At 33.9% G+C, this 21,419-nt stretch overlaps 3 protein-coding genes across 6 annotated transcripts; 2 read left to right on the top strand and 1 right to left on the bottom strand.

Moving 5' to 3' along the window:
- Positions 1 to 252: 252 nt before the first annotated feature.
- LOC147402248 (neurogenic locus notch-like protein) lies at positions 253 to 2,936 on the top strand. The gene is made up of 6 exons (XM_086443853.1): positions 253 to 503; positions 784 to 939; positions 2,019 to 2,102; positions 2,185 to 2,310; positions 2,404 to 2,487; positions 2,610 to 2,936. The coding sequence occupies exons 1-6, from the start codon at positions 404 to 406 to the stop codon at positions 2,684 to 2,686; spliced, it is 627 nt and encodes a 208-aa protein (XP_086299979.1). The 5' UTR covers positions 253 to 403; the 3' UTR covers positions 2,687 to 2,936.
- A 2,180-nt stretch (positions 2,937 to 5,116) lies between these two features.
- Positions 5,117 to 12,947, top strand: LOC147402247 (PITH domain protein (DUF1000)). 4 transcript variants are annotated; one of them, XR_015178856.1, is made up of 9 exons: positions 5,117 to 5,274; positions 5,388 to 5,474; positions 5,557 to 5,680; positions 9,276 to 9,324; positions 9,449 to 9,506; positions 9,654 to 9,700; positions 9,810 to 9,887; positions 12,492 to 12,637; positions 12,718 to 12,947. XR_015178856.1 is itself a non-coding variant. In XM_086443851.1 (8 exons), exons 1-8 carry the CDS (start codon positions 5,236 to 5,238, stop codon positions 12,535 to 12,537), a joined length of 528 nt encoding a protein of 175 aa, XP_086299977.1. In that variant the 5' UTR covers positions 5,117 to 5,235; the 3' UTR covers positions 12,538 to 12,947. The 4 variants fall into 4 exon arrangements, 3 of the variants coding, with proteins under 3 accessions (XP_086299977.1, XP_086299976.1, XP_086299978.1); XM_086443851.1 differs by having other exon boundaries at positions 12,492 to 12,947; XM_086443850.1 differs by lacking the exon at positions 12,492 to 12,637 and having other exon boundaries at positions 5,118 to 5,274.
- Positions 12,948 to 14,276: 1,329 nt separating this feature from the next.
- Positions 14,277 to 16,873, bottom strand: LOC147402246 (protein LIFEGUARD 2-like). Its single transcript, XM_086443848.1, has 4 exons — positions 16,460 to 16,873; positions 16,219 to 16,332; positions 14,762 to 14,919; positions 14,277 to 14,665 (listed from the first exon to the last, which is right to left on the bottom strand). The coding sequence occupies exons 1-4, from the start codon at positions 16,710 to 16,712 to the stop codon at positions 14,459 to 14,461; spliced, it is 732 nt and encodes a 243-aa protein (XP_086299974.1). The 5' UTR covers positions 16,713 to 16,873; the 3' UTR covers positions 14,277 to 14,458.
- Between the last annotated feature and the right edge of the window lie 4,546 nt (positions 16,874 to 21,419).

Genomic DNA, 21,419 nt, shown 5'->3' with positions numbered 1-21,419 from the left:
CGTGTACAAGTTATGAGGGGTACATCTGTAAAAATAAAAAATTCTAAACCGACAACGTAAAAGTTGCCCCTCAGTAAAGTGGCGAAGTACAGTTGAAGTAAGATTTAGTGGTCCATGTAAATGAATTCTAAATTGTTCCGCTCCTCAGTAACTGCCACGTGTCATGGTATTGGGGCCAATGACTCCAAAATCTACCATTATTAAACAGTTGAGTGCTAATGGGCGGTTTAGGAGTTGTAATAATATGAGACGACTTTCCTAGAGATTCCCGATATAGTGATAGCCAGAAAGCAGTACTGATCCCTAGGAAACTTATGTTATTCTTCCAAAACTTTTGAGACTGGAACAAACCCTCTCTCTCTCTCTCTCTCTCTCTCTCTCTCATAAACGCATTAGATCATAGATGGCTTCATCAAGGCTCCTCACTTTTCTTTCAATCTTTATCGTTTTACAAACAATCTCTGCTGAAGATATTTTATCTCCTCTCCTCTCTCCTTTCTTAGGTACACTTCAGCTTCTTCTATGTTTTGTTCTTCATTTTAGCTTTGATTGATCTTTTTTCTTATTTGGTTTTTTTTTTATATTTTTCTTTCTTTAATTCATAAGTGTTTGGGATTTCTATGAATTGTTTTCCTCATCTGGGTGTTCTTGATTGAGTTCACAATTTTGTTATCTGCGTTTAAGATTTTAGTGATTTTTTTTTGTGTCTGGGTTTTCTTTAATTAACAATTTTATTATCTCTAATTGGGATTTTTTTTTTCTTGAATAAATTTACGTAATTAGACGATGTGTGCAAAGAAGTTGAGTGTGGGAAAGGGAAGTGCAAGGCTTCTTTTGATTACACTTTCTCCTTCATCTGTGAATGTGAAGTTGGGTGGAAACAAAACCTTATCACACATGACAAGCATCTCCGCTTTCTGCCTTGCGTTATTCCCAACTGTAAGAGCTCCTTACTTTCTTTCTAATTACACCCTTAATCAGTTTTTTTTATTTTAAATTAGCTAACACCCCATAATTATCAATTTATTATCATATGCTCCTTTGACTCTGGTCACAATATTCCACCCATGAGGATTGTAATATTTATTAATTAATCTAGTTCATAAAGCCAAAAAGAATCAATTATTTTTTTAATTAAATATTTATCAATTAATCTCGAATTCATTTGCGCCAATTGAAAATCACATTCAAACCAGACTTTGAGTAATAATCTAATCCTAGAAAACAAAAGGTTCCTAAAACCATACCAATACATTGCCGGCCCCAAGTCTTCTGTGGAGGGATAAAATCATCTCCTATTCATCTGCACTATTGACACACACCCTGAGACGGGCACGTGACATCATTTGAAGACGACTCTACCTTATTAAGGAATAATCCCAATTTAAGAAGGTTATTTTTCTTTTTTTATATAATTATTAATTTGGATAAGGGGTAATATGATCAATTGCAATTTAATTAGAGTTAGGATTTTTTTTATTTAAAAACCTTAAGGTCATGGTAGAAAGGAGAAGAAAAAAGAAAAAAACGAATGGGAGGTGAGGAGGCCATGTAACCATGAGATTTATAGTGAAACAACTCCCCGAGCCCGTGGATGTAGACACATTTACCGAACTACGTAAAAAATCCTTTAATGGTGAAATTGTGATTGAGGCCGATTTATCACAAAATCAACCTCTACATATTTGATAAAAGAGGATTATTGAATCCAATTCTAGAATTGAATTATATAAAAAAATTCTCACATAATTAAAGTTAAGGATAGACTAATCTTAGATTTGGACTTTGTTCTTGCAATTTTGCGACAAGGTAGATTATGTTTTGCATCACACGATTCTAATTCCGGTATCTAAAATCAGTTCCAAGAAACAATCTAGCCAAACGAGATTCTAAATTTTGGAAACCAATTTCCATAATCTTATTTTGACAATCTGAACCAAACACCTAAAGTGATTTCTTGAGAAAACAGGTTCCCAAGATAACTAGTAACGTCGCTGTTCATCTGTTCGTCATTTCAGGTACCCTCGACTACAACTGCTCAAACACCGCATCCCCTGCCCCAGAAGTCAAACGCCCTCCGCAAAACGAGTCTTTCTTCGACCGTAATTACCATTTTAATCACCACTATCAACACTATTCTCATAATAGTTTATCTAATTTGTAAACATCTCTGTGATTTCTTAGCTTGCTATTGGGCATATTGTGGAGAAGGCTCGTGCACGAACTCAACGAAATTTGGGCATAATTGTGAATGCAATTCTGGTTACACTAATCTTCTAAATGTCACCGCATTCCCTTGTTTCAGAGATTGTAAGAACGCTACTAACCACACATTTAAGTTTGAAGTGAATCTTCTTTCTTCATAGGGAAAGACTAACACGGCGTTGTGTATTTGGTTTTAAGGTTCCCTTGGAGCAAATTGCGCTAACCTCGGTATCACAGTGTCCAACAAATCTTCAACTGAAACACCCAATTTGAATGATAATGGTAAATGTGGTGCAATTTTATATCGCATTTGTGCAAAACACATTATTGCATATCTTTCGTCTTTATTCAACTAATTTCTTCTCATCATAAGAGTAATTGATTCCATTTTTTTTTTTATACAGCTAGCTCAATTCTATCTGGCAAGTTTCCTTGGTTGGTGATCTTGATGATAACTCTGGCTTTGGTTCCATGGAAATAAAAATAGAAGTCTTCACCTCAAGAATGCTCTCCATCAGCTTTTTTTGATAAGCAAGCGGATTAGTGGTTAGTAATTAGTAAGTGTAGGCATTTGTACTCAGGTTGTAATATCAACCCTCACTGACTTTAACCAACTTGGCAAGGTGGGCAATTCAAGCTTACCTATAGTTAAATAAACATTTGCGACACGATATAGATGGTGTTTACCATTGTACCCTCAGTAAATAAGAACAGTTTGAGTTTCAATGCAACTTTTTGTTCTTAAAATTTTTACAAGGGGGAAAGATATGGATGCTTTCTACCATTTTTGTTCGTGAAGTAGGTATGAATACTTAACAATACCATGACAGAGGGTATTATAGACATTTGGAGAATTAATTTTATGTTAGTTATGTATCTGGAAAAAGAAAAAAAAAAGGAAGATCCCAAGGAGAAAACAGATACTTGAAATTGTAAGATTGTTATCTGTTTAAAATTTTTTTTTTCTTTTTGGGTTTGGATTATAGAATCCAATTGTTTTTGGATTCTAAAAATACTTATCTGGTGATCAAATTCAGGATCGACTAAGATCAGAAGTAGAGCAAGGCTCGTTACTTGTGTTTTTGGAGTATGTTCTTGAATCTAAATCACAATTATCAGCTAAATGGGATTTGAATTCTAGTCCTAGAATCTAAATCCTTACTTGTGACAATCAAAATCACATGAACCTGCTCATTAATAAAACCATCCTGACCATGCAATAGTCTTGACTTTATAACCAAGCAACACGTCTTATTCCTAACATGTAACTAAATAAAAATCACATGTTGTGGTTAGGGTTTACCCATGGCCGCCATTGAGTGTGGAGCAAGTGCAGCTTGTTTTTATTGAAGCCTTGTGTATAGGGTAAAAGATGAATTGGATTTGAACCCTACATGTGTTTGAATCTGCAAATGGTTTAGCGGCTAAGTAAGGTAGGATCTGACACTGCCTAGTTGTGTGGTACCTAAAGAGTTCATCGGCTCTGTTCAGCATAGCTGAGTTGAGTTTAAGTACTTGTCGATCCCTAGCTAGGGAGTGGTAGACTAAGGTATCGGAAGGTATCCCGATTTTCAATTATATAGGGGTTTTCCAACAACACGCCTGAGGATTTAGGAGGAGAATAAATCCAAATCCCCTTGAATATGGATATGGGGTGACATGGCAAAATGGGCAATTAAGTAAAGGGATTAGCCTATGAATAAGAAAGTAGAACTCGAGAGAAAGGATTTTTGGAAACTTTTAGCTATTATTTTCTGCAATATTAATTCTAACTACAACAATAGAGGGTGTTTGACAGGTACCATATGGTGTCATAAGGTGATGGTCATATGGTGTCATAAGGTGATGGTGGAGAAAGAGAGCCTAGCATTTGAGAAATTTGAGTTATTTGAGGTAAAACCAAGAAAAATGCCTCGTACCATGGTTTTATCAAAGCCCTAATCCCATCACCAATCTTGTGAAGTGATAGCCCCAACGTTTAAGATGTGTAACCTCAAACTACCTTTACCATGCTTATGATGTGATGGCCTCAACCTACCATTACCATCCTTGTGATGTTCTTTATCATATAAGAACCTCCCACACAACTATATAAACATATTGAGCTTGTTTTGGTTATTTGGAGGTCCTGAAATATGTGGTGGCTTTAAAATGCTCTTGTTCATGGAAGAATTGCTGTCGTATCTGAAGGATACCAAATCGATTGGTACATTGTAAAGATGTTCTCCAAAATATAGATTTGTATATTCGCAATTCACTTTGAGAACTGGATGAGGAAAAAACATCAAGATTAATGTGGTTTGGCAAAAATGTTTTCATGAAAACTATTCCACCATAATCCATATCCCTTCAACTACAACCATTTAAATCAGGAAGCCGACCGATTTTGGACACGACGAGATAGAGGAAAACCCACAGTTTCAATACTTAGACAACGCATATGAATTTAAAAAAAAAAAAAGAAAAATGCTTCAATTTCAAGAGTTACTGTTGGCACTCCTATTTTAACTTATTACCCTCCAATTTTTTAAATTATTTATCACATCCCAATTAAAAATTAAAACACATTATTCAAATATTACAAAGATTTTGTTCATCAATTTTTACTTATTCTCTATCATTTAATTATTTTTAGTTAAGATGTAATAATTAAAAGTTGGGATGTCAATAACAACTCTCTTTAACATTGAAGATAAATGGAAAGAAGGTAAGAATTTATAGTTGTTGTTCACGGTTGAATTTCATTTTTAAGTTGGAAATTAATAAAGAAAGGGTTTCACTATAAAAAAATCCTAAACTCATAAATGGAGAGAAATTATTTTCATTCCGATTTCTACTTATTCTCAATCATTTAATTATTTTAATATTTTTAATTAGATGTAATAAGTAAAAGTTGGGGTGTCAATACCAGCTCTCTTATGTTCCTTTACCGTGTTCATCATGGGTTAGTATCTTCCCGACTCCCATTTCTCAAGCAACACAACTAATTTGTATTTTTACGTTTTCTTCTCTCTTAGTTTGCGCTCCATCATGTCTGCCGAAGCCGCTTCTACAATCCAAAGAAATCAAGTATACACCACATAATATCTTTAATCTTCTCATTTTCTTCCGTAAAGATTTTTTCTTTTTTCCTTTTTTTATTTTAATTTGTTGACAATTCTTCTAATGTTAAACTCGATCAGGTTGATCTACTTGATTTCATAGATTGGACTGGAGTAGAATGTCTTAATCAAAATTCCAGTCATTCTCTAGTTAATTCTCTTAAACAGGTAATTGAGCGGGAGATTAGGGTTTCTTTTCTAGTTCTAATTTCATGTCTGATGAATTTTTGTTGTGATACTAAATTTTTAGGGTTATAGAGAAGATGAAGGTTTGAATCTTGAGAGTGATGCAGACGAGCAGCTATTACTTTACATCCCCTTCACTCAAGTTATTAAACTGCATTCGATACTCATCCAAGGCCCTGAAGAGGAAGGTAAACCTATCGGTACTCTCTACCTCATTTAGGATTTCCAGAATCGTGTTTGTGATCTTAATGCAAGAACAACAGAAAACTAAAATGCAAAAAAATCATTTGAAATTGTAGAATAATTAACAGATCCAAGTTGGTTGGCCACATGGATGATATATATATATATATATATAATGCTTTTCTAATTTGAAGAACTACATATGGCTAAATCCTACCCTTAATTAGAAATCTACAAAGTTTATCTAACCCCAAATACCCAACTAACTAGGCAGAAACTCAAATAAAACAAAGTAGGTAGAAACTCAAATAATGTGGGGTAATCTTGATTTGGTTGTTGGTTTAGGCAACAAACTTCTTAAAAAAACGGTATAATTTTCTCTCTTCTTTTTTGTACTTGGTTGTGCTAGCATAAGAGTTTTGGAACAAATAACGTGTGAGTGGGGCAATCTTGTCGCATCAAACGGTACCATTGGAATTACCTTCCACGAGTCTTAAGAGTTCTCTAAGAGTAAGTTTTAATTTTGTCAAAAGCTCATACTGAGAAATGATATGATTGCACACCTACTATCTTTTATTATTGTGTTAGCTCCTAAGCTATTGGAATGAACCCATGTTTCTTTTATACACCATCCAGTTGATAGCAGAGTTCTAGTATGTGTTCACGGTTCTGTTTTTCCCCCTTCATTTGGCAAAATAGGTAAGTCGTAACGTTTGATTTGTATTTAGTACTAGTAAACCAACTTTACCTAGGGTATGTTTGGAAAAGGAGAGTTAGGCATGAGAGTTGAACTTCTGATGATTCAACTTGCTAAAGTTGAACTTGAGAAAGTTCAGACGGAAGGTTAATAGTTACTTTGATGTTTGGTTAGTAAAAAAGCAAAAAAAAAAAAAAAAAAAAAAGAAAAGAAGGAAGACACTTTACTTACTAACTTAGTAAGATTTTTACCTCTTGCTAAGGGCTTTAAGCTCAAATGGATTACGAAGTTGGCAAATCCAACACTGCAGTCCTCTAGATTTCATGGAAAACTCTGATCAAACAAACAAATAAAAAAAAAAAGTTTTATGGGCTTAATTCAATGTTTTGAAAGTGGATGGCTAATGAACTCCCAAAGTAAAATTGACGGTGAAAAATAAGTTTTTTTTTCGATTTTTTTTTCCAAAGATCATGGAATTTTGTCATCTATATCCTATGGCATCGGATCATGTTTTTTGGATGCGAAAAGATGAACTCAACAACCCTTACTAAGATTTATCTTACTACCTTGGTAAGGCTAGCCTTACTCAACCAAAAATTGTGTTCTGCATGTCCCTCTCTTCACTGGTCCCAATCTCTAGGGGCCATTGACGCATAAGAAGGGAAGCAAGAACATAATTAGCGCTAGGGATTTCTCTCTCCCTCTCATGTGCTTGGATTTCAAGATGGAAAATCAATAAAGTAAAATAAATAAATCAACAACAAACAAATAGAAACTTTGATCCATCCATTAATAGTTAGTTTGATAGTTGAACCTATGTTTCTTCCCCAATTTGCAAAATTAGAGTTATAATTAGGGTTTATATGGTAGAAGAGTAGTTTGAATTAGAGTTTATCATTAAAATTCATTAGGGTTTCAAAGGAGATTGTGCTTGGTGATGGATGTGAAGTGAGAGAGAGAGTGAGAAGATGAGGAATTACCTGTGTTGTGGAAGAAGATGATTGTGAGTTGAATGGACACCATATGACTCACACAAGAGAGTTCTCAACATTCATCCTTAAGGATGAATGTTGAAAAACGCCTTTTTAGAAAGTTGGAGGGTTGGGAGAGTTGATAAGTTGCGCAAGTTGGCCGTGCCAAACACACAAAATCATTCAACTTTCGCTAGTTGATAACTAGCATGCGCAACACACTGTTATCAAATATACCCCTAGTCAATAAACCAGAGGGAACCATTTTAGTTAAATAGATGGTTAAAAACTTTCCCACTTGATACGAACCACGCCAAGAATTGACAAAACCTGTGATTCTAGAAAGTCTCCAAGATCGTTCTAGAAACAGATTTGTATGGAACCGCAACCCGTTGCTATGTGAAGCAAGAACCTCGGTATTATGAAGACGCTACAATCAATGATGGAAGGATTGGTTGATAAGTCGAAGGTGAATGCCATGGAAAATTCCGATAAGTTCAGAAAGTTCTAAAAAGAACCAAAGAGTTCCCTCACCAAATTAACAATAAAAATCTGAGTTGTTTTATTTCAATAAGCTAATGGCTATTTAAATACAAAAGGTCCACGAATTTTGCAGCTAGAAATGCCCAAATATACTACCATGAATTCGGAAATAACTAAAAAAGGAAACTAAGGATATCCTAAGTTTGACTCTAAAAATTGAGTCCTAATTTATCCCCTAAAACTCGCCTAAACCAACAATAAGAAGGAAACAAGGAATTCTCGGATTCCTTCCTCCGTACAAAACCAAAAAAAAAAAAAAAAAGGTATCTAAATTGTCATGCAAGCCTTACAACTCAGCAATATAAATTACCAAAATAATAAATATGAAAAAGTAAAATAGCTATCTTGAGAAGAATGCCTTAAATAGCAGCTAGCTATTCTCCTTAATTCACACAATATTTGAGCTGTTCTCTTTGAGGAACTTTTCTAGATTATTCCAAAGCTTAAATCATGGAAATCCAACCTTGTGGAACACGTGGAACATCTTCCTTAGGCCTGCAAGAATTCACTTCAGTCCAAATGCCTTGAATTAGCCCATTGAGAGTTTCCTTGAATCTTTTAGCTCGAGCCCTTGTAACCGGTCCAATTGGAACTTGAATAGGATCTGTAATCCATTTGTTAGGCGTGCCCTTGTCACCACTTCACTTCTAGAGAACCCAGGACCACATGACATCTATATAATAAAACAGGACGATTGTCCCCTCGTAAAGAGGGATTGAGATTTAATCATTGAGGAAAACTTTCAAGTATATTCCTTTTTCTCTTTTCCCATTTTCCAAGGATACCCTTCCAACTTTATATATCGCCTTTCGTCTTCTCCCCTCTTTCCCAAAGTACCCGTATAATTTTATTGTCTTTCCTTTTCTACCCCTTAACCCCAAAGCGGATGCTAATGCCAGTAGACATGCACAAACTCTAGTACCCCCCTACATAGTGAAACCATCTAACCGGGTTACTATGAAATTGACTTTTCTTGGTAATAGCTCTATAGAGAAAAGGGAAGTGAGTTAAACATTGGTATTTTTTTAACACCAAAACTTAGAAGCTATCCTCTTAGCTTCCTCGTTGTTCCATTGATATGGTTGAAATCAATGTTGGACCATCTGGTTAAATTAAATTCTTGTCTTTGTACATTCTCCCCACACACTCCTCTACATCACACTTCTTTTCCTTTGTATGACATTTATTCCTAGGGCTTCAGCTTGATTGAGCTCAATAATCTAATTTTCTAAATTGGATTTTTTTCAATGGTTTTATTTCATGGATATGCCCACAGTTTCGATTGTTTTCGTTATAATCATTCTTTTGCTCTATAATTATATTTCAACTGTTCCACAATTTGGTGAGATAGGTTTTGTTAAAATTTCTTATATGATGTCATTTGACCAGGTCCAAAGACCGTGAAACTCTTTGCAAACAAGGAACACATGGGATTTAGGTATATTGTTGCATCTAGGTTGAAGGATGATTGCTATTGTCAACCTAGGGTCTCATGGGAAGTCTGCTTAATTTTTTAGCCAACATTATTGTTCAGATATTCTTATTCGCAATAATTTCTGCAGTAATGTCAATGATTTCCCACCCAGTGATTCAATTGTTCTTTCTGAAGATAATCTTAAGGTAAAGTTTCTATATCCATGTATGCTATCATGAGAACTGGTCATTCATTCAAGAAATAAATTTTTGTTATGAGTGAAGTAATTGTTATGGTTGGAAATTTGTTAATCGAATACTGTCAAGATACAATTTATTATGTTTCTCTTGTAGGGAAAGCCAATTATCTTAAAGTACGTCAAGTTTCAGAATGTTCGTAGGTATGTGCAATCTTTCAGTCTTGCTCTACTTCTAAATCTTTTGTTTTTTTGCCCTTATCGAAATATCCAGCAACAACATGGGGTGATCTGATTGATACTTTTGGATTAGCTTGACCATTTTTGTTGAGGACAACCAAGGTGGTACTGACATCACAAAAGTTCAAAAGATTGTCCTCTATGGAACAACGTAAGTATATTTCATTTCTTATTTAAGGTGTCTCTTTCTCCCCACACGTTTTTTGGCTTTTATATGTCTCCTATGTTCATTTTTTATTTATTTCCATAACCAAATTGCAATTGCTCGGGTCTCTTTATACGTTGCATTCCAAGATTTCATGTTCCCAATTCATGAAACTGCCAAGATACCACGATATCATAATCTAGCACATTGCTAACAGTGGATTCCATATAATCTTAAGAATGTTAGTCGTCCCCATTACATGAATGATCTAACTTTATCTTGAAGCTCTGCAAGTCCACTTTTAGTCCTATTTAGTCTTACAGCTCACTTGTCAAGTAATTGAGCATTCCAAATCTAATTCTTCATCTTAAATTTAGCCAACTTATAAATGATTATGCATAGCATAATATCAATTATTCTTGTGGTTCCTTTGGGAAGTAGATGTGGAGTTGGAATTGAAAATAGAATTCTGAAGCTTTTGATTTCGAAAATATATAGTTTCAGGAAATTGGAATTTATGCTGGAATATGCAGGGAATATCTAGTGAATCCCAAGAAGATTTAAATTCATGACTATGTAATCAAACTATTCCTTATTTCCTTTTGAGAGTATGTCTAATTGACATCCTATTTGTTGAAAGCAAAGAGAAAGTATACCTCTTTGGTCTTAATTCATATCCATGATGAGTTTTATAGCTTTCGTAAAGGATGGTCAAGATTAGGTTGGGCGAATATTTCATCATTATTACTTTCTATATTCATTGAATGTGTCTAGGAATTATTGTTATCAAAAGACTTTTCTAGGTTGATTTTGCGCTCTATCGTAAGCTTTCTAGAATCAGGACGCAGTCCAAAATCTCTCTCCCTTCGTTGAAGGTACCATCTTGATGGGGACCAATCACTTCTGTGATGGCCTAGTTCAACTTAGATGCCAATGGCTTTGACAGAATTTTATACACTGACCCGACCAAGCTAATTGGCCCTATTCTTTAGTGTCTTAAGCTCCTTATTTTTTAGGGATCAAAGTCACAAATGTATTATTCAATCGAAAATTAAGAAACCTTTATTGTGAAAGTCATTTACTGCTAACATCAAATCATCCTTGATTACTTCCAACATGTTTTCTAGAATGCATGGCAAACCCATCTGGACTTGGAGCTTTTTCCTCATTCATTCCCACAATGACATGGTATACCTCATCTCTTTTAAATGACCGCTCTAGTCAGGCTTGTTACTCTAATGGTATTTGATCAAACTCTAAGAAGTCCTCAATCCATTTTCTGATCCTGTCTTTCAAACAATTCCCCATTAATCTTGATTTTTGAGATGAGGTTTGTTCTCCTATGGTAGTTAGGCATTTTGTGGACAAAACTTGTATTATTGTTCTCCACTTTCAGCCACCACATCCTCCATGAATGAAATTCTGACTATAAATAGCATCATAGCTCAGGGAGTCATTTTGGTAAACCATTGTCCCATTTTGGGGAGTCAATTATTCATCTATTCACCCATTGTAAGTTTGCCTATGAAATTAGGGACAGGAGATGTACCTTTTAAGTCATCGTGGGTGCTTTCTGTTATCACTTATCTCTTTATTTCAGATCTGATCTTCTATGGGTGTATTTAGATAGAAAATGGATTTTGTGGGGGTTAATCCTGTTTACCAACTGTTGGGGGCATCTGGAATGAGACGAATTGTTTTGTTTTTGAAGGGAATGAAGCACTCTATTTAAGAGGTCGTCAACATTTTGGGTTTATTATTATTTATTTATTTATTTGTGTTTTTTTTTCTTTTGGTGCGGGAGAGGTGGGGAGTGGTTGAGATGGGAAACTTTTTTCAAGACTCGAGGAGTAGATTCAATTGGTGGTTGTATGTCCTCCGGGGGAGGCCACCTTGACGACCCATTTATTTCCTTATATATGTATGGGAAAGGTTCGGTGCCCTACTACTTGCCTACGTGTTTTGTCTTACATGGGTTAGAAATGTTGGAATAGGCTGATTTTGGTGAGGATGATCTCTAGTAGGGTGCCGAACCTTTCCCTATATATATATATAGGGGGCAGTTCATGGGACATATATAAAAACAATGGTTTTTCAAAATATGGGTTAGAGGTTTTGGATTGAGCTGATTTTTTGCGAGGACGGTCAGTATGATGAGAAAATCATCCTCACAAAAAATCAGCTCAATCCGAAACTTCTAAATCCGTCAAAAGTGATTTACAAATTATTGGCAAAAAATCGACGGTCCACATTCTAAATCACTTTTAATGGGGTTAGAAGTTTCAGATTGGACTGATTTTTTTTTTTTTTGGGGATAATCTTCCCATCATATTGATCATCCTTACAAAAAATCAGCTCAATCCGAAATTTCTAACCCATATTTTGAAAATTTATTAATGTTACATTGTTTTTACATATGGTTTTTTATATGTCCCTTGATCCGGTCCCATATATATAGAGAGAGAGAGAGTTATAAAATCACTTTTACCTATAAAAAAAGGAAGGAAAGAACGAATGGAATATGATAGCTTATGATGGATTCCACTTCCCAATTTTTTAGTATTATCTCTCAGGTGATAGATATCTTATGTTATCAATGTTCATTGAAAGTTGGTGGTTCTTCCTGAGGCGAACATTGTCCTTGAGGTCCACTTGACTGGATGGTCCTTAGATTCATGTGGTGGGAATGCCTTGGACCACCGGACAGTGTTGAGCTAAACAAAGCTCTTGGATCATTTTTGTTGGCAAGTTAACAGGTTTTAATTGTTAAACTCAATTCTTGTAGTAGAAAAATAGTATCACAAGTTGGTGACTTTGTTTTTGTCGTACTTTACAGGGTGGAAACGACAGATATGAAAGGTTTGAAGAAAATTGAGGATCACTGATATCACCAAATCATCAAAACGAAAAAAGAAAAAAAAAATCGGATGAGCTTGAAACTTTTGTAGTTTTTAGTTGCACTGCTTGACAATGTCATACATGAAAGTTAAGAGTAACCATTGATATCATAATGTTGTGTCACTGGATTTATGCAAAAAAAATATTTGACTGTTGTCGATTTTAGCATTTTGATAATTGGGTATGGCTCAGACTCATAATTGGGTTCTAGAAATCAATGCATCATTTGGTTTAGAAATTTGGATTTTCTACCGTTCATTATTATTATTATAGAAAACAGAAAACATGGAAAATCATAAGTGATGCTCTAGTCATTCATCTTATTTCTCATGTACAACCTGTCTTGATTTTGCATGCCCTCTCTTCTTTTTTTTAAATGTTACATTATGGTTCATTTGCAAATGCGAATGATTCAAGGATTCAATGGTTTTTTTTTTTTTTTTGGAAGGTAGGATATTTAGACGTATACTCCTTGATTGTGGAATTTTCTTTAAATCTAATAAAAAATGACCTAAGTGTGGTAATCTTCAATCTCTTGTACAATGTACTTGATATTTTCTCCGAAAAAATTCATCATCTTTAATCTCTATGATAAATATTTGTAATCTCATTTTAACCTCAATATTTGAAATCAGTCAAATTTTCTATATACGATCAGTTTTTCAATAGTGTTATGCCAAACAAGATTCTCATTGTGGTTTATAAAATCAATATTCAAAATTAATGTAATCAAATAAAAATTTTGCAAATCAATTTTTATAACTTCATTCTAGCAATTAATAATCTGAAAAATCAAGTTCTACGATGCAACAATTGATGGGTCAGGAACTTTGAAAATATCTGAAAAATCAAGTTCTACGATGCAACAATTGATGGGTCAGGAACTTTGAAAATGTCACCTGGTGGTGAAGGAAAATCCTGGAATGACACAAAGGTGACAAAAATGATGTCGTGGCATGCGCATAATTGTAGATGTTTTTTACTTGTATCTAGCGGAAAAGAATCTATGGTAATGTATGCAACAACACGTCATTTTGTCACCTTTGTGTCACCACCCAAGAGCACTACTCAAGTGGTAGAACTATCATCCAACAAAACTATTACATTAATATGCATTCTTCTAGTTCCTTAATAAAAGAAATATATGTACATAATTTTTTATTTATTTATATTTTAAAATTATGTTTGGTGGTGTTATAAATAAAAGAAAATTGAAAATATAGCATATATCTGCATTAGGATGCACAGATTAGCTCCTTGATGGCGCAATTCTCAATTTATGTGCATGAGATTGATTTAAATATTGATCTGATTTTCTTCATTGATTTCTTATCTAATTTGATCAATTTGTGTTTTATGAGGATTGAACCGACTTTGTTTAACAAGTTCTTTTTAACCAATTTTTAATGCTTGACGGGACCCTAAATATCTAATGTTGTGCAGTGGTTTTTTGATCAATTGTTTTGGTTATTTTAAACAAAACTGTTACTGAACCCTTCTTAAGGTCATATGCATCATAGATTCATCAAATTGTCTGCATTATCTGCATTGTGTACAGGAAAAAAAAATATTTACTAACAAGTACCCAATCTAATTAAAACGTTACAGGAGTTAAAGCTAAACCATAGTTTTATCTCTGTTTCTTTTTTTCTTTTTTTTTCTTGTCTTAAGGATCTGTCTCAAGTATCAGCTGCCCTGAATAAGGTGAGCAGAGCGAGGAATAGGTTGATAATGTCAAGATACAGTGAAACAGCAGCCCAGATGTACTCGTCGTAGCTGTAGCGCTTGATCAATTTGTCTGTGTCATATATAATATACCCACAGAATATAATTGATGCCAACCCACCATATATCATCAATGATAACCTCCCCAAGGGAAAGAAGATCTGTGTCACAAACCCATAATAAGATCCAACTTTGAGAATAAAAATTCATGTAACATAGAAGAAATTAAAGTTCAAATAAATGGTCCATGTATGTACCTGGATGAGAGCAAAAACCATAATCACCATTAGTGAACCAAACAAAAATGGTCCAAGAAAATTGAAATCATGGCCTCTCTTTGCTGCCCAGAATGTGTAGAGGGTAAGGCTTATGACCATTACTGCTGTTAGAATTACTGATTCCAAAATAACCTTCCCTGTGGCCAACAACAAACAGATATAATAGAGTTCTCAGACAACACTACTTATGCCAATTAAAACATCAATTAAAAACAGATGAAAATCACTCAAATCTCCAATTAACTAGACCCAATGGTCATTGATCCGCGACAAGATAGGCCCAGATCATGTTTAGAGCTGGTTTGGCTTTGGGAGCTATGTCTGATGGGATTGGCTGATAGAGACTAGGATTTGAGGTCCAATTAGACTAGATATTAACTTGAAGCTTCAAGAACAAATCCAAGAAGATACACTTGTCAATAACCCTAGCAAACCAGAAAGTTTCATCTTTACTGTCTCAAAACATGGTGCAAGCCAAAAAAAAGAAAAAAAGAAAATACCTTACAGTTCCCCCATTATAAGTCAATTTCGAACTCATTGAACAAAGATAAAAATACCCAGCATAACCTCGAGCAAAACCCATGGATGAAAATTGAAATCAGGCTTCATGATGCTTTCAACATATGATCAAATTGAAGAGTTAAGGGTTATTATTATTATTATTATTATTATTATAGAGATGCTATTGCCACCCCAACTTTTACTTATTACACCCCAACTAAAAATAAAGAAAATAAGTAAATGGTTGAGAATAAGTAAAAGTTAGGGTACCAAGAGAAGTTCTATCTCAAAATTTTTTTTCTAGATTTTTATTTATTTTTTTGTTTTAAGATTTTAGATGAGCCTAGTCATAATAGTACACAGGTTTAAATGGTGTGTTTTAATCTTTAATTAGGATGTGATAATTAATTTATGAGATTGGGGTGTAACAAGTAAAAGTTGGGATGCCAATAGCAGCTCTCTCAGTAACCAACATCATGAACTGCCCACAAATGAAAGTAGGGTTAGGTTTATAACTTTATATTTTGTGGGAACAGAATTTTTCTCCAGTACTATATGCTTTTCTTAGTAATGAAGTTATACTTTCTTCAGAGTACCCAAACCAAAAGTTTGGGTTTCCTTTAAAGATTCAAAGCTAGAACTATACTCTTTTATACACAATAAAGTTACAACTTTCTGCCACCCCATACCCCAAGGCAACAAAATTTAAGTGTCTTTCATCAAAATAATATAGCTGTTATTGCCACACCAACTTTTACTAATGCCGCACCAATTCCTATACAAATCATCAAAGATTTGCACACAAATTGGTGTGACAATAGTAACTCTCCAAAATAAACATCATACCTTAATTACAACTATAACTAATTAATCAAGTTATAATTTCTTCTAATTAATAAATTAAAATAGAGATAATTAAGATTTGTTCCTCTTACCGTTTGTAAAAGCACACGTTAATCCAACAGCAAATGCAAGCGAAACCGTAAACAAAGCCAGGAGAATGAAATTCACCGGATGCTTCTGATAAAAGTAGAACAAAGGGCACAAAACTGCACCAAAAAAAAAATCACCAAAAATAAAAATACAAACATGTGTGAAACTTCAACAAAAATTCCTAAAATTTAATAAAATAGTTCTTAAAGAAAGAATCTTTTTCTCAAGAACTGTATTTCTTACGGATGAAGGGAAGGATTAGAACAAAAATGTACAGAGCTAATCCAACTCCAGAGGATACGAAGAAATTTGAAATCGGATGAACATGAATAACAACAGCAGCAACAGCAATGGTGATGAGCAATTGAAACCCCAAAATCGTGTAAATCTTTCGAATAAAAGCCCATCGAAGCTCGGGACTCTCGAGCATTGTTGGATAGAGTGGGTGATTTCTTGCTTCAATGTCAACAGATTTCCCGTACGTTGGTCTCCACATATTTACAGATTTGAAATTAGAGAGAAAGTTTTCAGAGTTTTTAAGGAAGGAAATCGAGGGTTAGGGTTTCTGTTCTTGAAATTGCAGAGAAGAGAAGGAAGATTTAAGATTACTTTTAGAGAAGAAAAGAAGATATTGTGTGTGAGGTTTGAGGTTTCGGGTTACAGTTATATTGCATGAGAAACTTCAGGATTTCTCATGCGTATGCTGGAGTCCACGTGTCAAATTGTGAGGAGCCACGTGTGTAGAATATTACATTCTAGGCTTCTCTTGTTTGATCTCCTTCTCTTTGCTTCCAAGTTAGGTTTCCAATGTCAGTTGACGGTTGACTATCAAAAGATTCCAAAATGCAAATAGATTCATAGAGATAAACAATGATGCTTTACTGCGCAAGCCACTGAGATGACGTGGAGGGATGCTTATAATAGTAGATGTTTTATATACGTATCTCGAGGAAAACATCAATTAAATTTTGAATATATCTCCACGTCAGCTCAGTGTCCAACGCAGTGTTAAAAATAGTCCCTTGAGCATTATTCATAAGAGAAACGATTTTCCTTACATTTCGAATCTTATGTGGTTGAGCTAAAATTTGGATTGCCTAAGGTAAATGCTGGACTGACTATGTTTCACACTGCACTGATGTCGAGGGGTGTATGGCACTGTAGATGTTGTTCGTCACGATCCGACTGAAAAGCATCTATGGTTTATTGGGCACCTTCACGACAACTACGTAATATGTAACGTTGACACAAGCATGAATCATTATCAAATTCACAATCCAACACCACACTCCTCTATATTCAGTGGAAAGATATCTAAAAAAAAAAAATTTCATAAAAAAATAAAAAATAAATAATTTAAAATAGATAATAAAAAACTAAATCTTTTTAACTTGACACAAGATTTTGAAAATGGACGACTAGTGGGTTGATGCCAACTCCCAAATTTAATGATTAAAAATAATATTTTTTAAATTATTATTATTATTATTTAAGTTTATAAAAAAAATTCCTCTGGTACCTGTGCCGGAGATGGTCATTCAAGTTTTGCCAAACCCAAAATCAAATAAAACTGATTTTTTCGAATTTAAATCAGGTTTAGGTTCGGCTTTGGATCGAGTTCTGATGGAACCCAAAATTTTGATTTTTTATTATTATAAATATTAATACTAGAAATTGAAGGTGAGTATTAAAGAGAAACATAAATTGAAGGTATTGAAAGGAGTCGCCAATTTGAAAACGAGATGTTTCTGCTCATTTATTTTGTGATTCGGACTGAAAAGAAGGGGCTTTCAATTTCCTCGTGTTGATATTTCCTCCAACCAAGAAAAATTCAGTTTCTGGAAAGTTAAAGAGGAGAAATATGAGGCATAGGGTCAATTTTCCAAGGAGACCACGAATGCGAGAAAAGAGCTTAGAACTCTTTGTTTGTCTCTCTTTGTGGCTCTGTGTATGAATCTTGAGGGAGAGAGAGATGTGTGTTGGAACATGTTTTTGAATTCCTCAAAATAAGCTCAACGACCTTTTGTAAGATTTGAAATCTTACTAAGTTGGTAAGGCTAGACTAAATCATTAATAATATAACTAGAGGTTGCAACTTTGAAGTACAACTTAAGTGGCATGTGCTAATAGATAATTCAATTTTATATATGATTAATATTTCTTATTAATCTACCCTCAAAAAAGAAAATTTTCTTATAAATTTTTAAAATTATTTTAATAGATACTCTTGGGGTTAAGGGTAGAAGAGGAGGGGATATTATTAAATAACGAGTAGAAGAAAAAAGACAAAAAAGTCGAACAATTATTCTTGAAAGAGGGCAGTTTATGGGATATATGTAAAAACAATACTTTTTCAAAATACGGGTTAGAGGTTTTGGATTGAACTGATTTTTTGAGAGGATAGTCACTATGATGAGAAGATCATTCTCACATAAAATCAGCTTAATCTGAAACTTCTAAATCCATCAAAATTGATTTATAAATTATTGGTTAAAATTGACAAAAAATCGACGATTCACATTCTAAATCACTTTTAATGGGGTTAGAAGTTTCAGATTGGACTGATTTGTTTTCTTTTTAATGATCTTCCCATCATAGAGATCATCCTTACAAAAGTTCAATCCGAAACTTCTAACTCATATTTTAAAAAATTATTAATGTTACATTGTTTTTACATATGTTTTTTTATGTGTCCCTTGATCCGTTTCCTTCTTGAAAATAGAGATAGAATAGGAAAGACAATAAAGTAAGTAGAACAAAAATAAAGTTAAAAAATTATCCTCAAGATCTGTGGTGAGATTAAATCCTAATATCTTTTTATGTGGGGGATAAAGAGAATGAGTTCCACCTTTGTATTTTATTGTATAGATTTATCATTCAATATAACGTAAAAATTCTTTTTTTTTTCTTCACTGCGATTCTCACAAGTCTGACGTGGGATGTGTACATAACCATAGATGTGTTTCCTCGCGATACGAGTAAAAACCATCTACTTTATGTATGCATGTCCATGTTAGAATTTTGAGAATCTTGTTGAATTCATTTGAGAATGATGGGGACCCGAATCAACCGGTCCAAATAAAGATACGAACCTGCCAATGAGGGTGGACTCCAACTGGCCAGGTCCAACCAATCTTGGACCTGGCTTGACTAAAAAATACAATAACATTTTCATTTAAGGTCGTGCCCATTCAAATGGAGGGCCAAATTAATTTAGTGGGCTTGATAGCCCAAAAAACGTCAATGACATATATCTCCCTGATTGGCTCCTCCCTATTTCATCTCCCCCTCCCTTTCTCTATTTATTTTCTCTTCTGTCAGTCAAATCCCACACCCCCAATTTCTAGTCAAACTACCGCTCGAAGAAAGCCAAAAAAATAAATAAGTAAATAAAATCCAAAATTTTTACCTCTGTATTTTTCAAAGAATAAAACCCCAGAGACCCAATCGAACCAGCCAAAATATAAGAATGAGCAGCAGCAGGATAAAGAAAGGCAGGCAGGCAGTCCTATACATAAAAAAATTTAACGGCCAAACCCTTCTCCAACATATTGATCTTTTAGAATAGTTGGTTGGTTAACATGGTATCAGGGCATTAGGTTCACATAGGTCACGAGTTCAATTATTTCCACCCTCAAGGGTGAGGGGGAATGTTGAGTGTATATTTTCCTCAGCTCTCAGATATATTGTACCCTAGTTAAATCTTGTGGCCCTCTTATGTTCATAGTTCTCACCTTCTCCACCAGATCGATCATTTGGAGTAGTTCGTTGATTAACAAAAGTTAATTAAGAGGGAAATGTTTTAACATCACAAGGTACATTATATCTATTATATACAAGTTTAGGTCATTTATGGATCTTTAACTAGCATTTGAGCCGTATAAAAGATAATTATACTAATGCAAATGATTTTATCCTTCCGAAGATATACTGATCCTCCATTCACGTCTTTCGCTACAAACGAAAGTGAGTGTCATCACCATTGGGGAATGAGTTTCAAAATTTTGAACACCAAATGGAAGATTTAACACCAACAATTTTTAGGATAAGCTATGACTCATTTAAGTTTGCCCATCAAAACCATTAAAAACAGGCTCTTTTTTTTTTTTTCAAAGCATCTTTTAAAACTCATCAGACTTAATACTCAGTCAATCAACTCAACTCTATCGAATCTTGTGATGATCAACTAGCCTAAACTTTCTTAAACCAACTCATTGAGTCAACTCAATAATGTTCTGACTCGTAATTATGTAGTAATATTTATACTTATTTATTTTTGGAAAATTAAAAATAAACATAATCATTAATTTTAAAATATTAACTTTCCAACACGAATTACTCAAACTTGGTGGACATTAAAGTCGTGTCTTTGTATAGGTCCCCACACATAACATTTCTGCATGTGAGAACTATTTTTGTCTAACTTTTGTGATTATTGCCAGCCTCGTCAATTTTGACAAATCCTATTAATCTAACGGGAAATGTTCAGCACCCAATCATTTACCCAATCATTTTTGTCTTACATGGGTTAAAAGTTTTGGAATGGGCTGATTTGTATGGTGAGGATGATCTCCTCACCATACAAATCAGCCCATTCCAAAACTTCTAACCCCATCACAAATGCTTTACAAAAAATGGACAGTTCACAATTCTAACACGTTATAAGAGGCTTAAATTTGCTGTTTTCTTTCTGCAAATAATTTGATGTCCTTAAAAATTGCTTTGTATTGCGATGCAATAATATATTAGATAGTGTGCACCAAATATATTTTATGTTAATTAGTGGAGCTCAATTCCACGATTGAACCCATTCAAGTCTACCATGGTTTAAAAACAAAAATGGTGTGAAATCCATATCGTTCCCCAACCTTAAAAGATTATTTAATTATTTATATGGATTATTTATTTGTTTAAAAGCATCGAAATTACTGCTATGCAAAAGTAAGGAATTCTTTCATCGCTTTTGAAAAACATCGAATTTGACTACAAATCTTTGAGAAATATTTAAAATGTACAAATAATAATAGTAAAAGGGATATTTCGATTAAACTTATACCCTGAGTAAGAATAATGCTGAATGTCACCATTTTTGAAAGAAAAAAAAAAAAGGCAAGGATTTCGATATTTTATATATATTTAAACTTTGATAATTCAATTTTTTTTGTTTTTTAAAAGCGACGAAATCCAATCATAGTCTTGATTA

Source organism: Akebia trifoliata, chromosome 5, assembly GCF_017979445.1.
Source record: "Akebia trifoliata isolate Shusen 1 chromosome 5, ASM1797944v1, whole genome shotgun sequence".
NCBI classification, from domain to species: domain Eukaryota; kingdom Viridiplantae; phylum Streptophyta; class Magnoliopsida; order Ranunculales; family Lardizabalaceae; genus Akebia; species Akebia trifoliata.
This window is presented reverse-complemented; position numbering and strand designations above follow the sequence as displayed.